This window comes from Chionomys nivalis, chromosome 7 (assembly GCF_950005125.1).
Source record: "Chionomys nivalis chromosome 7, mChiNiv1.1, whole genome shotgun sequence".
NCBI lineage: Eukaryota > Metazoa > Chordata > Mammalia > Rodentia > Cricetidae > Chionomys > Chionomys nivalis.
Genome location: NC_080092.1, coordinates 59,298,689 through 59,311,933, shown reverse-complemented (window position 1 = coordinate 59,311,933; position 13,245 = coordinate 59,298,689). Strand labels below are relative to the sequence as shown.

Below are 13,245 nucleotides of genomic sequence, written 5' to 3'. Positions count from 1 at the left end.
CGGGCTCATCCAGCTACATCCGGCGCAGGTGAGCGGAAGTCCCAGCAAGTCCCAGTCTGGGATCAGCTGACCAGAGAGTGAGGTGGAAATGGCGTCTTCCTTGCTTGTGGGCGAACGATTGATTCTCGCTTTGGGCCCTGGCGGAGAACTGGATCGGGAGCAGCTGCCCCGGAAGCTGCGTGCCCAGCTTGAGGCTGCTCTGGGGAAGAAACATACGAGCAGTGATGGCGCCACGGGCCCCCGGCGCCTGATTCCCTTCCGTCTGATCCGAGAACTACATCAGCACCTGAGAGAAAGAAGTGAGCGGACCCCAATCGAGAGTCGTCGCCTCATTTTCAGATCTAACCCCTCCTGAGGCTTTTTCCCCCATCACTCACGCGTGCCTACAAAGTTCTCATTTAGCCAGTCCAAACTCCTCTTAAACCAGGTTCACCACTTCCATCTTAATTTCCGTGGGAATTCTTCGGATTTGTGCAGATTTTGTTGAGTGCCCTCTTTTAAAGTCCACCTAAGTCCACCTGACTCTTAAGGAATTAGAGATTCTAGCCCAGTACTATTTACCATTTTAAGTTTCTACATTGGGGGGCCATTTAACGTATTGAGCCCCTGTTTGGGAATAGTGATTTTTCCTTTCATTTGAAAGGCAAGGGCAGGGGATTTTTAATTTTTTTTTTAAATGAGCTATGTATTTTTTTCTTCTCTGCTTCCCTCTCTTCTTCGCTCAAGAAGGGAATTCTGATCCCGCCTCAGCCCTTGTTTAGGGGTGATGGTAGGGAAATAGAATGACCAAAAAAAACCTATATTGAAAGGTCTGAACCGAGAGTCACATCTAGTTCTAGTCCTTTCGGAGAAATCATTTTTCCTCTTTGGACCCGTTTCCTATCTGCTAAGGGAGGGATAGGGTAAACTGACATGTAACATGTTTTGCCAGAATTAACATATCCTGGCCAGAAGTGCAAAGAGTAGATACCCAGCTATTAGGACTGAAGAGGACATTAGGAAAAAATCCTCCAATACCGTGGCCTCTGAATGTCTAGCCCCACAACGACCCAGTCCTATCTAGGATGGATCTATTATTTTTACAAGACTAACCTACCATTGACAGGGATGACTGAAGACTGATAGCTAAAGTCAACTGTGTAGCACTAGGAAATACTAAGGCGGAATTGTTCTGGATTTGTCTTGGTTGAAATTTATCTTAATTTAAATTAATAAAAAAAATGATCACGAGGCTGGGAATGGCACATGCATGAAATCCTAGGACCTGACGGGCTGAGGCAGGTGGCTGGGTGTGGTGATGTATTCACATGTATACACACACGTACACACACACACATACATATTTATGGGGCTATATATCCTAGGGATGGGTAAGCCGGGATGGCCATGTTTTATTTGGGTAAACTTAGTCTTTCAGCCTCAGCTTCATGGGTCATTATGTGGAGCCTTTTTCTTCCCAGATTCCAACCTGTACCTTCATGAACTCCTAAAAGGCAGTGAAATCTACCTCCAAGAGGTTGTGAAACCTCCTCGGGTATGTAAGGGATATATATGTGAGAGTAAGTACATGCTGAGTTGGGTATGGATTTTATTAACCTATTTTCAGGTTTGAGGTCTTGTATTTTAATTATTTGGAATAGCTGGAATGTGGCTTTGTGGAAAGTACTGGACAAAGCCCTGAGTTCAGTTCTTAGCATCAAAAGAATAAAATTTGGGGACCAGTGAGATAGCAAGTTGGGGCAGTTGCCACCAAACATGGGAACCTGGCTTTAATCCTCAGGACCCACATGGTGTAGGGAGAGAGGTAACTTCTAAAGGTTGTCTCTTACCTCCACACATGCACCGTGGCTTGTATGTGCACATGTACAAAGGATTAAACAACAACAAAGAAAATATTTGGAACAGACAGTCATGGTGCATGGCTTAGATCCCAGCACTCCAGAGGCAGAGGCAGGCAGATCTCTGAGTTTAAGGCCAGCCTGGTCTACAGAGGGAGTTCCAGGACAGCCAGGGCTACCCAGAGAAACCCTGCCTAGAAAAAAAGGAAAAACAACAATAACAAAATCTTTGGAATCTAAAATCAGAGAAGGAAAATTTGTCTGACAGATTTGGAAAACTGTGATCCAGTAACCCATTTTCCAGGCAATGGAAATAAAACCAGTATGCAGAGGCCCCCAGCACCCTTAGCAGTACATTGCACATTGGAATCAATGATATATTTTGTATCAAGAAATATGTGGAAGAATTTCATTCTTCTCATGTGGTTGTTTTTGCTTTAGAATCCAGAGCTGGTTGCCCGACTAGAGAAGATTAAGATACAGCTAGCCAATGAGGAATATAAGCGGATCACTCGAAATGTCACTTGTCAGGTAAGGCCTACTCCTGCAGCAGAAATACCTACAGAATTTTAATTTAATTTTTATTTAGTTTTAGTTTTTTGATACAGGGTTTCTCTGAAACAGTTCTGACTATCTTGGAACTCGCTTTGTAGACCATGCTGGCCTCAAACTCATAGAGATCCACCTGCCTCTGCCTCCCAAGTGCTGGGATTAAAGGCGTGTGCTACCACCACCCAGCCAGAGTTTTAATTTTAAAAACAACAGTAGCAGAGTATAGTGGCACACACCTTTAATCCAAGTACTCCTGATGCAGGGGCAGGTGGATCTCTGAGTTTGAAGCCAGCCAGAACTATATAGTGAGACCCTGTATCAAAAAGGGAAAGAAAAACATGGCAATTCAAGCTCACTTTATGTATTGTTCTAGAACTGTAAGATCTCTGTGTTCTGCCAGGCATGATGGTGCATGTCTTTAATCCCAGCCAGGGCTGTTAACACGGAGAGGTCCTGTCTTTAAAAACAAACAACAACCAAAAAAGACCTCTGTGTTTTATCTAGAGCAAACATAATCTTGAGTGTGTTCACCAAGATTCAGCTTAGATGGTAACCAATTCTTAAATATCATAGAAGTGGAGGTGAGCCTTGGCGCTCTTTCTTGATTTAAGGAAGGGGCTCTGTGGCCCGGGCAGGCCTGAAATTCTGTATTCTCTTGTCCAGCCTCCCAAATGTTAGGGTTACAGGTATACCTATAGTGTTTTATTTTTCCTGACAAGACTCCTTTGGCATGTTCTGCTGTAAGGTAGGAAAGGAGATGGATCTTGGGAGCCTGCGTCCTCCTTTTTATCATCTAGAAGGCATCATACAAGTCCAGGGAAAAGAATCCCTGGAGAGGGCAGAATTAGTCTGTTGAGAAGAAAGAGCTGAGACCAGACTGGCAAAGATAGATTTCTGAACAGAATTTCATTCTGAAATCATCTGGGTTTTTTTGTTGTTCTGTTTTTTTCCCAGGATGCACAGCGTGGGGGGACTCTGAGTGACCTAGGAAAACAAGGTGAGGTGCTAGGAACCCAGGCTGCTCAAACCTCTCAGGACTGGTCCTGGCCTTCCTTCCCACTGCGCACTTGGCACAAGGTTAAGATATTTAGTCTTGGTCTCTGAAGGAGAACCCAGTAGATGTGGGGGCAGCTAGGAGGCAATAGGATCTCCCTGAGAACATTGACCTAAATGTTTCTCTGAACTGCTTTCCCAAGTGAGATCGGTGAAGGCTCTGGTCATTACCATCTTCAACTTCATTGTCACGGTGGCAGCTGCCTTTGTCTGCACTTACCTAGGAAGCCAGTATATCTTCACAGAAATGGCCTCGGTGAGTAGGCACTGGGCGGGACAAAGTGCCCTGTTGGGTTAGTGGGAAAGGGAGGATGTGTGTGGAAGCGCACAGGTTATCAGTTGCACATATTCATTCAGTGAGCAGGGCAGGGGTTCTTGTCCTTCCTAATGCAGAGGCTGGTAATACAGTTCTCATGTGCTGACCCCCAGCCGTAACATTAGTTTCATTGCTACTTCATAACTGTAATTTTGCTGCTGTTGTGAATCATAATGTAAATATTTGATATGCAACCCTGTGAAAGGGTCATATGGGGTTGTGATTGAGATTGAGAACCACTGACTTAGGGACTGGGATAGGGAATCTCCATTCTTGTTAGAGGTGCTAAGGGCTGCAGATTTAGTTGTTGGCCTGCATCCCCTACCTGGTTCTTCCCATTGGCAGAGAGTGCTGGCTGCATTGATCGTCGCCTCGGTGGTAGGTTTGGCAGAGCTGTACATCATGGTGAGGGTGATGGAAGGCGAACTCGGGGAGCTGTAACTGGTGCTTCACATCAAAGTCTGGAAGAAGTTTGGGGAGCCCCAGACTGTCCGTTGTCCATCACTGACTCTCAGTCAATCCACGAAGCTCTATGTGCTCAGCTCTAGTTAGTTAGAGGACCAGGTCAAGTTCTTCCTTGGGGAACCATATCTGCTGTCAGTTTCCTTGGAGAGGAATAGGAAGATTCAGACAGCAGTGATTCTTTAAAACTGAAAGAACTGGTCTCAATAACTGCTCCTGAATCCAATGCTCATTTGCCTTCTGTGGTTCATTCTGAGTCTGCTGAGTCTGGGGTTTTCCCATCAGAAGAAAGAATCCAGACCTCCCCAAATGGGCCAGACTGCTGTGAACTGGACCAGGTGCATAAATCAGTCACCATCCTTCATCCACGTATCTTGGCAGAAGGCCTGTGACTGAGAGTAGAAGACCCTAAGGAAGCAGAAGGCCTGTAACTGAGAGCAGAAGACCTTAAGGAAGCAGAAGGCATGAACCTGAAAAGAACCAGTCAGAAAATGGGCATCAGATAAAAGAAAAGTGGTTGATATGGGATGGTGGAGCTGGAAGCCAGGCAGCTAACTTTTTCTAGAAAAGAAAATGGGATCAGACCATTTTCCAGAAGTCAAAACAGACTGAAACCAGATGATCAGCTGTGGTCCTTCTGATGAGTGGAGCTAAGGTGTCCACATTGTCCTGCTGTCTGTGCTGTGTTGCACTTCTCAGAACGTAGATAAGTTAGAGCATCTGTGTTCAGAACTTAAGTTGGAGAAACTGTTTGAGATCCCTGAAAAATGTTATTTGTCTAATAAATATTTGTGTTCAGTGTGTTTTTATTTTAGATCCTATAAGAGTACAAAGCACAAAACCTCCTGTGATTCTGAGAATTGCTCAATATCTGCCCTTTCTTTTGTTTGTGACAGGGTCTTACTATGTAGCTCTGGCTGACCTCAGACTCATGGCAATCCTCCACCTCTGCCTCCCGAGTCCTAGGATCCAGGCATGTGCCGTCATGGTGGATCTTTGAGATCTGTTCGGCCTACCGGCTTGCTTTCCTTCCTTTCTTGTGTATGTGTGGCTATATATGCATACAGGAGCCTGTGGGGATGAGAGGAGGAGCTAGAGTTCAGCTACTGTGTGGGTGCTGGGGCTGAGACTCCATTCTCTGCAAGAGCCGTGAACCACTGAGCCATCACTTCAGCCCTCTTAATTGTAGACTTTCTGTTTCCTTGATGTGCTCAGATAGTGTGGTTTTTTCCTTAATTTTTTTTTGTAATTTATTTTACTTCCATGTGTGAATGCATGTGAGTACAGAGTTTTCATATGAGTGAGTCTCTTGTTTGTGTTACTCCGCTGCCTACTGCAGGCTACCTTTTCCTGTCTCTCTATAAATGCTGGGACCCACCTCTTGTGGACTCTGCTCATCAGGCTTGTACAGCAGCTGCTTTTACCTACTGAGCCATCCCTCTGGACCATCTGTTTTTCTCTAATTTTGTCTCCTATATCCTTACCGATCAGTAGATATTCTGTCAGTTGTTTTTACCAGTTCCTGTTAGATAATAAGCCAAGATCTAGTTTATGCCTTGGTGCAATGAAGCAAGAGGCAAGCTCCAAGGATGTTTCCATCTGCACAGGCAGAGGGTGTTGGGAATTAGGTGGCCAGTTCACAACAAAGGAGAGGGAACTCTTCCAGTGCCTTCCTCTCTGCCTCATCCAAAACATCCAGGGTCCAGGAAGTGCTTGGCAGAGGGACAGGAAGTTGGGGCCTTACCCGTTTCTCATGGTTTCCTATATGGAACAGAGGGAGCTAGCATTTATTGAGTTTTTATCACATCATCACATGAAGTTTTTACCTATATTTTCCCAGGACAGGAATGATTGCATCCTGCTTTGCAGATGTTGTAGTCACATAGCAGAACACAGACTGATTGCAGACTCCATGCTTTTCTCTCCAAAGCAGCTCCAGAGGTGGAGGTAACTAGAACATCCTAGAGTGCAAGCCAGCTACTGTGTCCCCAGAGCCTGTGCGAGCTCTGAGCACTTTAATTAACCACTCTCTAATCCCAGCAGAAGCCTGGACATGATTCCTACCCAGAGCCTGTGGCACCTGGCTCTATTTGGGGATTTGGTGGTGGGAGATAAACTTCCCAGGCAAGCAAGCCTCATCACCATTTGCAATACAACAATCCAGATTAAAGTAAAGAGTTTTGTTTTATTTGGAGATTAGTTGGTATTACAGATGACAGTGATAAAAAGCCCAAGGCTACCACACCCCCTCCCCTGGTCTGTCAAGTTGTCCCCACAGCCCCCATCAGAGGACAGCCAATCTGATCTTTGGGGAAATTCAATCAACCTAAGACCTGGACTTCTATTTCTGTAACTTCAATATCATTCCCTCTTTAAATCCACAATTCCGATTAATTTGTCCAGGTGGCAGGAAGTCAGGCAATGGGGCTCTGAACCATGAAAAAGTGGGTCTCCCAGCAGTCAGGCACAGGAGCAGTACCCTTCCCCTGGCTCATAGATAAGGCCCTGACAGGGTTCACTCAGACTGGTGGCTGCCCCTTCAGAGGGAAGAGATCATCAGCTAAGATAATGGGAATGGGGGAGCCAAGTCTGGCTGTAGAGGTCGACAACATGGTCCCTTACCTTGATGATACCTCCTGATGAGATAATGGGCATATGCCTCCAAAATGACCAGGGTGCCAGGTAGTAAGAGCTAGTAGGCTCCAGCCACTGCACGGAACCTTCAGCTAGGTTGCTGGAGGTTGGGAGTGGAGGGATGGGTCTCTGAGCTAGACTCTTAGAGAATATTCCCTGTGTAAAAAGAGGCAGGAGTTCTTAATGTGCTCCACTCCAGGAGAGATGGAGTGGGCTACAAGAGCCAGAGCCAAACTCCTAAGAGCTCCACAGCTAAGTTAGGAGTGATCTCTATTGGTGACAACAGCTGAGGTATAGATAAGGTCAGACAGGCTGCTCAGTGAGGTCTGAGGAACAATTTGCTCTAAAGAAGGGTGAACCCCTAAAGCCCCACTTGGTCCCCATGGGGCTGCAGCTTTAGCCTCTGCTCGACTCTGCCCTGGACCCAAGCTGGGAGCTCCACAGGAGGTCTGTGGGCCTGCTGAAGCCTGCTGAACTGAATTGGTGGGGTGTAGAGGCTGGCCTGGTGTTCCAGGGTCCCAGGGTTGCTGAGGAGTGTCTGGAAGAGAAGAGGTGTTTCGAGGAAGCTTCAGCCTAGGGTTTAGGGCTGCTGGCTTTCTGTTCTTGACTCTCTTGGCTCGGCGGTTCTGGAACCACACCTCATAGGGAACATGAAGGGATATATTTTGGCACCAGCACACTCTCCTGGGACAGAAATCTGAATATGAAGGCAGGATTCCCAGAGCAGAGAGGTGCTGTGTCAAGCCCAGAAGTTGGACTATTGCAGCTCACCTGAATCTTGGCTTCAGGCAGGTGAGTTACCTGGGCCAGGTACTCACGGGTACTGATGTCAGGATAGGGCCTAGCTGCAAAGACCCGTTCCAGCTCCAGCAACTGCCCAACACTGAAAGTGGTCCTCTTTCTCCGATGGGGACCCAACCCACTGGCACAGCCTGTGGGCCGGGATGGGAATCAAACCAGGACTCCCTAGCAAGAGCCTCAGCCCAGCTTCAAAGCCTTGCTGAGCCTCCGCAGCCCCTACTCCTTACACTCCTCACCCTTCACCATCCCTCCTTGCTACTCTCCCTCACCCTACCCACCCTTTCCCCACCAGATCACCTGGAGATGCTTCCGCTTCCACAGGACTGGCCATGGAGCTGGCACAGGGTGAGGAGGCAGAGGGCCATACCAGGGCTATTGCCCACACCAGGCTCACGCCTTAGGGTTTTAAGCTGTTCAGAGTGGGTGACTCCGCCTCCAGGGAAGAGGCTTAGCATTCACTCAAGGGAGGTTGAAAAGGGGGAAGCAAGGCAGGATTGGGGCTGATAGAGTTCTAGGTTGGACCAGAATGATACACATCCCAGCTTTCACCAAAAAGCTGGTCACACCTCCCTCCTTAAACTTCAGTCTCTGGCAGTCTCTGCTTTTGGTCCTGTACTGTGTGAAACCCTTCCCCCAAACCACAGAAATCTACCTCCCCAAAGTTCCCAGGGCTTCAGCTGCCCTCTAAGATCCCCCAGTGCCCTGGTCTTGGGGCCTTCAGGGGAAAGTGAGTGAATTCCTGTCCCACTCTCTGAGGACTGGGCAGTGAAACTGGGTGGGATGAGGATGTTGTTGGAGCCACTTACTGTCAGCAGGGCTAGGGAACAGTTGCCACCACCAGCTTACCCTCAGGGCTACTATAGAACCCTTTCTGGCTCCTCAAAAGGCCAGACAGAGGCTGGGCGGTGGTGGCACAAGCCTTTAATCCCAGCACTTGGGAGGCGGAAGCAGGCAAATCTCTGCATTCAAGGTCAGCCTGGTTTACAGAGGGAGTTCCAGGACAGCTAGGGCTACACAAAGAAACCTGTCTCGAAAAAGAAAAACTAAAAGGCTTCCTGAAAACCAGGATCCTGGAGCCAGGGAAGGTTCCTTGGGTGAGCCAGGGGTTCACAAAAACTTTCACTTTTACAGCCAAGCTTTCCTTCGGTGAGGGTCCTCTGAGCTGCTTTACTATGAGAAAGGGGATGTATGCCAATGTTCTGTCTGCCCGCCACCCTATGCCCAGGGCAGAAGCCTCAGAGAAAAGGCCCCGTTAGGTAGTGTTGTGGGAGTCTATCCCTCTGTTATTTGGGAATTAAATGTAATCTAGATTCACAGTGGACAGCAAAGCTGAGTTGAATTCCACTCTCTAGCCCCTCATCTCTTCTGAGGCCCTGGTTAACTCCACCATCAAAGAAGCCTCGCCTGGAGAGGGTGGCTGGGTAACTAATCACCACAGGGGCTGGAGTTCATGTTTAACTGTGGAGCAGGATGGACTGGGGGGTGGGGGCACCGAATGTGATGGATGGGGACTTGGAAGCATAGTTCTCACAAGCCTCCAGTGTTTCTGGTTTAGGAAGAGCACCTGAGCCAAGTGGGGTCTTCTCTGTCCCTCTCAATCAGCCCTGAGAGCCCCACTGGTCCTCCTTTGTCCAGGGGACAGGGCTGCCCACCCTATTCAGGACAGTAGTCTTAAACTCGAGGCCAACAGACTTTATTGGGCTGGAAGAAAAAGGCTGGAGGATGGGTTTCCTGAGTCTCCGCTGTGTGGGCTGACTCCTACTTTTCAGGGACTGAGCAGCCCAGCCAATACTGAGCAATAGAGCGTGGGTATGGAGGGTTCACAGAGTCCACGCGCCGCGTTCTAAGGTTGACTCGGTAGTACTTGTCTGAAAGAGAGAATGGAAAGAAAGTGTGTGAGTGTGTGGGATCCTGCCTGGTCCTGTCACTGGAAAAAACAAAACAAAACAAAACAAGGGTTTCTCTCAGAAGTGAAAGTGAACATCCACCAGGCAGATAAGGTCATCATCTACAGGTAGTGTTCAGCACTCAAGGACCAAAACCTGCAGGAAAGCCCCCCCACACTCCCCACTCCCCCCCCAGCCCCCCACCCCTCAACCCCACACTCCCCACTCCCCCACCCTCCCAGCCCCCCACTCCCCCAACCCCACACTCCCCCCTCACCCCCCCCCCCCCGGCAAAACCAGCTTTAGGGGTAGCAGGGACTCCCACCTCCAGAGAAGAAGTAGACGCTCTGAATGGGCTCGCAGGTGGCAGGTACGAGCCAGTTCATATCATAATAATCATCATTGTAGGTTCCTAGATCGCTCTCCTCACTAGAGAACGAGGAGAACCAGGATGAAAGCAATGAACGACGGGAGTTCAGGCTGTGGCGGCTGCTGCGGCTGCGGCGGCCATGGCGAGAACGGTAGCGTTTTCGGCTACGGCGCCTAGACTTCTTTTTTTTGGCCGGGAAGGCATGAGATGTGGAGTCTGCGATGTAGATGTGGCCAGCCATAGCAGCATCCACTTTCCCTGGCACACCATGCCAGTCCCGGCTGATGAACTGGGGTCCGCTGGTGCCTTCTGTAGCAGGGAAGGGGTTAATAAATTTTGAGGATCCAGGCTTTGATTTCTCCAACAGATACACACATACATTGAAACAAGGTTTCTCCCATGGCTGGTCTGAAACTCACTATGAAGACCAGGTTGGCCTCTTAACTCACAGAGATCTGCCTGCCTCTGCCTCCCAAGACGTGTGCTACTACAGCCAGCTCCAGCAGGCCTACAGAGTTCATCTGCTGTATCCTGCCCAAGATACACAAGGTCATGCTAGAACTCAGTACCCTGTCCAGTGCTTTTGCCTGTGTCCTCTCTCCATGGTATCCCTTGTGTCTCTGCCCCCTCCCAAACCCCTTATCCTCTGGCCCCTCCTTCTGCTGTGTTAGGCAAAGTTCAAGGTATGGGGTCCAAATGGAGCCAAGCCTCACCCCCAAAAGTCAACAGAAGCAAAGTCTAGCCAGAGCAAACAACTCTTGATCAATGGTGCCACAATTCCAGTCTCCTTCCCCTCTAACCCCCCACCACCATAGTCCAGCCCTGCTTCAAACCCACTTTCTGGAGAAAGAAGCCAGACTTGCTCTCCCTCCATACCTGAGGAACTGTCCCAGAAGAGGAGCTCAAAGATGTTGTCCCAACGGCCTCGGTGAAGCAAGGCAAAGCGCTCAAACACGGTTGACAGGGAGCTGCCTTCGCAGTCCTCTTGGCTGGGCTGCTGTTGGAATTCGTACTCCCAGTACTCCCTCCCTGAGGAGCAGGACAGCTGGCATCAGAAGGGCTGGGGAGCTCTGAGGCAGGGTAGGAGCATACCCCCAAAGCCCTGACTCAGGGAAGTGTAGAAGAGAGCAAGGACTCCTCCACTCCCTGCCCCTGCACCTCCCACCCTGAGTACCCTTAAAGAAGTAGGCTCTCTCCCGGCCACTGTAGCGGTGGGCAGGAAGGGCTAAAGCGGCATCGATATTGTCTGGTATGCCAATGAAGCCTTCAGAGATGTTTCGGGGATAGTCAGGGTCCAAAACACCATCTTCGAAGCGCCAGTACTGACTTCCCTGAGGGGCAGAGAAGATGGAAAGGTGAGGACCTACTGCCGGGCAAAGAGGCAGTCCTAGATCCTGAACTGGCTCTCAGCAGCTCCTGAAACCCCTGTCTACCTTGATACTCTTTACCTTGACTCATAGGCTTGGGTCTGGTACCTTGAAAAAATAGGTCTTCCCCTGACAGTTGATGCGAGTGAAGGCAGCGTCAATGGGACCCTCGATGCCCCAGACATCTCGGATGAGTTTGGGGTACCCAGGCTTCACCGCCGTTTCATCTAGCTCATAGCAGTACTGCCCTAGAGTAGGGGAAGCTGTGTGAGAAACAGATGTTCCTAGGGCAGACCCCACCACCCACCAGACTTATCCACTGAGGCACCTCGGAAGGCAAAGATGGAACCGTTCTTGAGGTCCGTGAAGGCATCAAAGGGCTTCCCATTACACAACTCTTCCTCTGGGAAGTCAGAGGTCCCTGGATCAGTAGTGTCAGGCCTTTCCTGGTACCCCACTTCAGGTTCTGGGAGGCCTGCCTGCGGTTCAGGAGCCTGTTCCTCAGGCTTCAGGAAAGCTGTTGGCTTTGAAGTGCTTTCAGTTTGGGGTTGCGGAGGAATGCTCTCTGGTTGCACAGGGGAGCTGGTGCCGTTCCCGGTCCCCTCTGAATACTCATAGTTCCAGTACTCATCTTCCGGCATAGTGAACACATCCCCCCGAGTCACTGCAGGCAGAGAGGGCGGCAGTGAGTTTCCAGGAGCACAGGGACCCCCACACCCACCCACAGGGCTCTGAACAAACCTTGGGGCTTGCACTGCTCCATGTAGTCCGCACAGCAGCTCTGATAGTAACTGCAAAGCTCATCACACTGACACTTCCTGGTGGCCACAAACCCCTGCGCGCAGCGGCCCTTGCATGACTCTGCGGGAGGGAATGCCAGTCTGTACAGCCCAGGCCAGGCAACCTGCCCACCCTGCAATGCCCTAGATGCCCACCAGTCACCCCCATACCTTGGTCAGCTAGAGAAATCCATGCCAGCAGGGCTAGTATGAGGAAGGGCCTCAGAGGTGCCATGGCAGGCCTCTAGCAGAGGGCCTGGCAAGCTGGCCTCAGAGCTTCCAGAGCCTGGTCGTCCTGCCTGGAAAAGGAATCAAACTGAAGAGAAGTTGCTATTTCACTGGGTTTCTGCTTCTGTTTGCTCATCCTCTGGCCCAGCCCTAATCCCCTCCTCCAAACACAGCTGCAACAAAGGGTCACATTCCCAGAACCCTACCCCTAGGAGAGCTGGGAAATAGAACCCTGGCCAAGACCAGAGTCAGGAGTTCATGGGCAGCTGGGATAGTATGGTGGGTTGGGAAGGCAGAGAGAAAGCAGGTGTTGTCCCTCTGTGAGCCGGTTACATTCATCTCTCCAAGTCTTGCTGTTCATAAAATGGGACCATGGCGCCTGGCCTCATCAACAGCAAATAAGCAGTTAATGATTTATTGTTTGATTAGGGCCATCCCCAACTAGGATGTTTGTCCCATCCTACCCCCACTTCCCAGTCGAATATTTGGGGCAGTGGAGAGGAGGGGGTGGGAGGAGAGCTGCTGAGCGCTCTGGGGGAGGTTTCTCTTCTTATCATAAAAGAACAAAGCTTCATTTCTTGCCTCTCCTTGTGGAAGCATGATTCTCTCAGCTTGGCTTCACAGCACAGAAAGCAATGGCCCTAATGCTTTGGGTCACAGCCCATTCCTTTCTTCTCTTTCTTTCTTTTTTTTATTTTTAATTTAATTTTATTTTTTATTTTTCGAGACAGGGTTTCTCTGTGTAACAGTCCTGCCTGTCTTAGAACTTGTTCTGTAGACCAGGCTGGCCACGAACTCATTAAGATCCACCTGCTTCTGCCTCCCAAGTGCTGGGATTAAAGGCATGTGCCACTACCACCGGGCCTCCTTTCTTTACCTTTAGATTTATGTATTTTATTTTGTGTGTGAGAGTGTCTGTACCACGTGCATGCCTGGTGTCTGTGGAGGTCAGAAAAGGA

The 13,245-nt window shown here is 49.5% G+C and overlaps 3 protein-coding genes across 3 annotated transcripts; 1 reads left to right on the top strand and 2 right to left on the bottom strand.

The window, feature by feature from the left end:
- The first annotated feature begins 47 nt into the window (after positions 1-47).
- Positions 48-5,014, top strand: Tmem199 (transmembrane protein 199). Its single transcript, XM_057775320.1, has 6 exons — positions 48-299; positions 1,461-1,534; positions 2,280-2,369; positions 3,345-3,387; positions 3,587-3,699; positions 4,105-5,014. Exons 1-6 carry the CDS (start codon positions 89-91, stop codon positions 4,198-4,200), a joined length of 627 nt encoding a protein of 208 aa, XP_057631303.1. The 5' UTR covers positions 48-88; the 3' UTR covers positions 4,201-5,014.
- Positions 5,015-7,112: 2,098 nt separating this feature from the next.
- Positions 7,113-7,987, bottom strand: Sebox (SEBOX homeobox). Its single transcript, XM_057773292.1, has 3 exons — positions 7,954-7,987; positions 7,627-7,787; positions 7,113-7,493 (listed from the first exon to the last, which is right to left on the bottom strand). The coding sequence occupies exons 1-3, from the start codon at positions 7,985-7,987 to the stop codon at positions 7,113-7,115; spliced, it is 576 nt and encodes a 191-aa protein (XP_057629275.1).
- Positions 7,988-9,333: 1,346 nt separating this feature from the next.
- On the bottom strand, positions 9,334-12,445 carry Vtn (vitronectin). Its single transcript, XM_057775668.1, has 8 exons — positions 12,230-12,445; positions 12,021-12,140; positions 11,608-11,943; positions 11,388-11,527; positions 11,087-11,243; positions 10,789-10,941; positions 9,868-10,221; positions 9,334-9,524 (listed from the first exon to the last, which is right to left on the bottom strand). Exons 1-8 carry the CDS (start codon positions 12,291-12,293, stop codon positions 9,415-9,417), a joined length of 1,434 nt encoding a protein of 477 aa, XP_057631651.1. The 5' UTR covers positions 12,294-12,445; the 3' UTR covers positions 9,334-9,414.
- Positions 12,446-13,245: the final 800 nt, after the last annotated feature.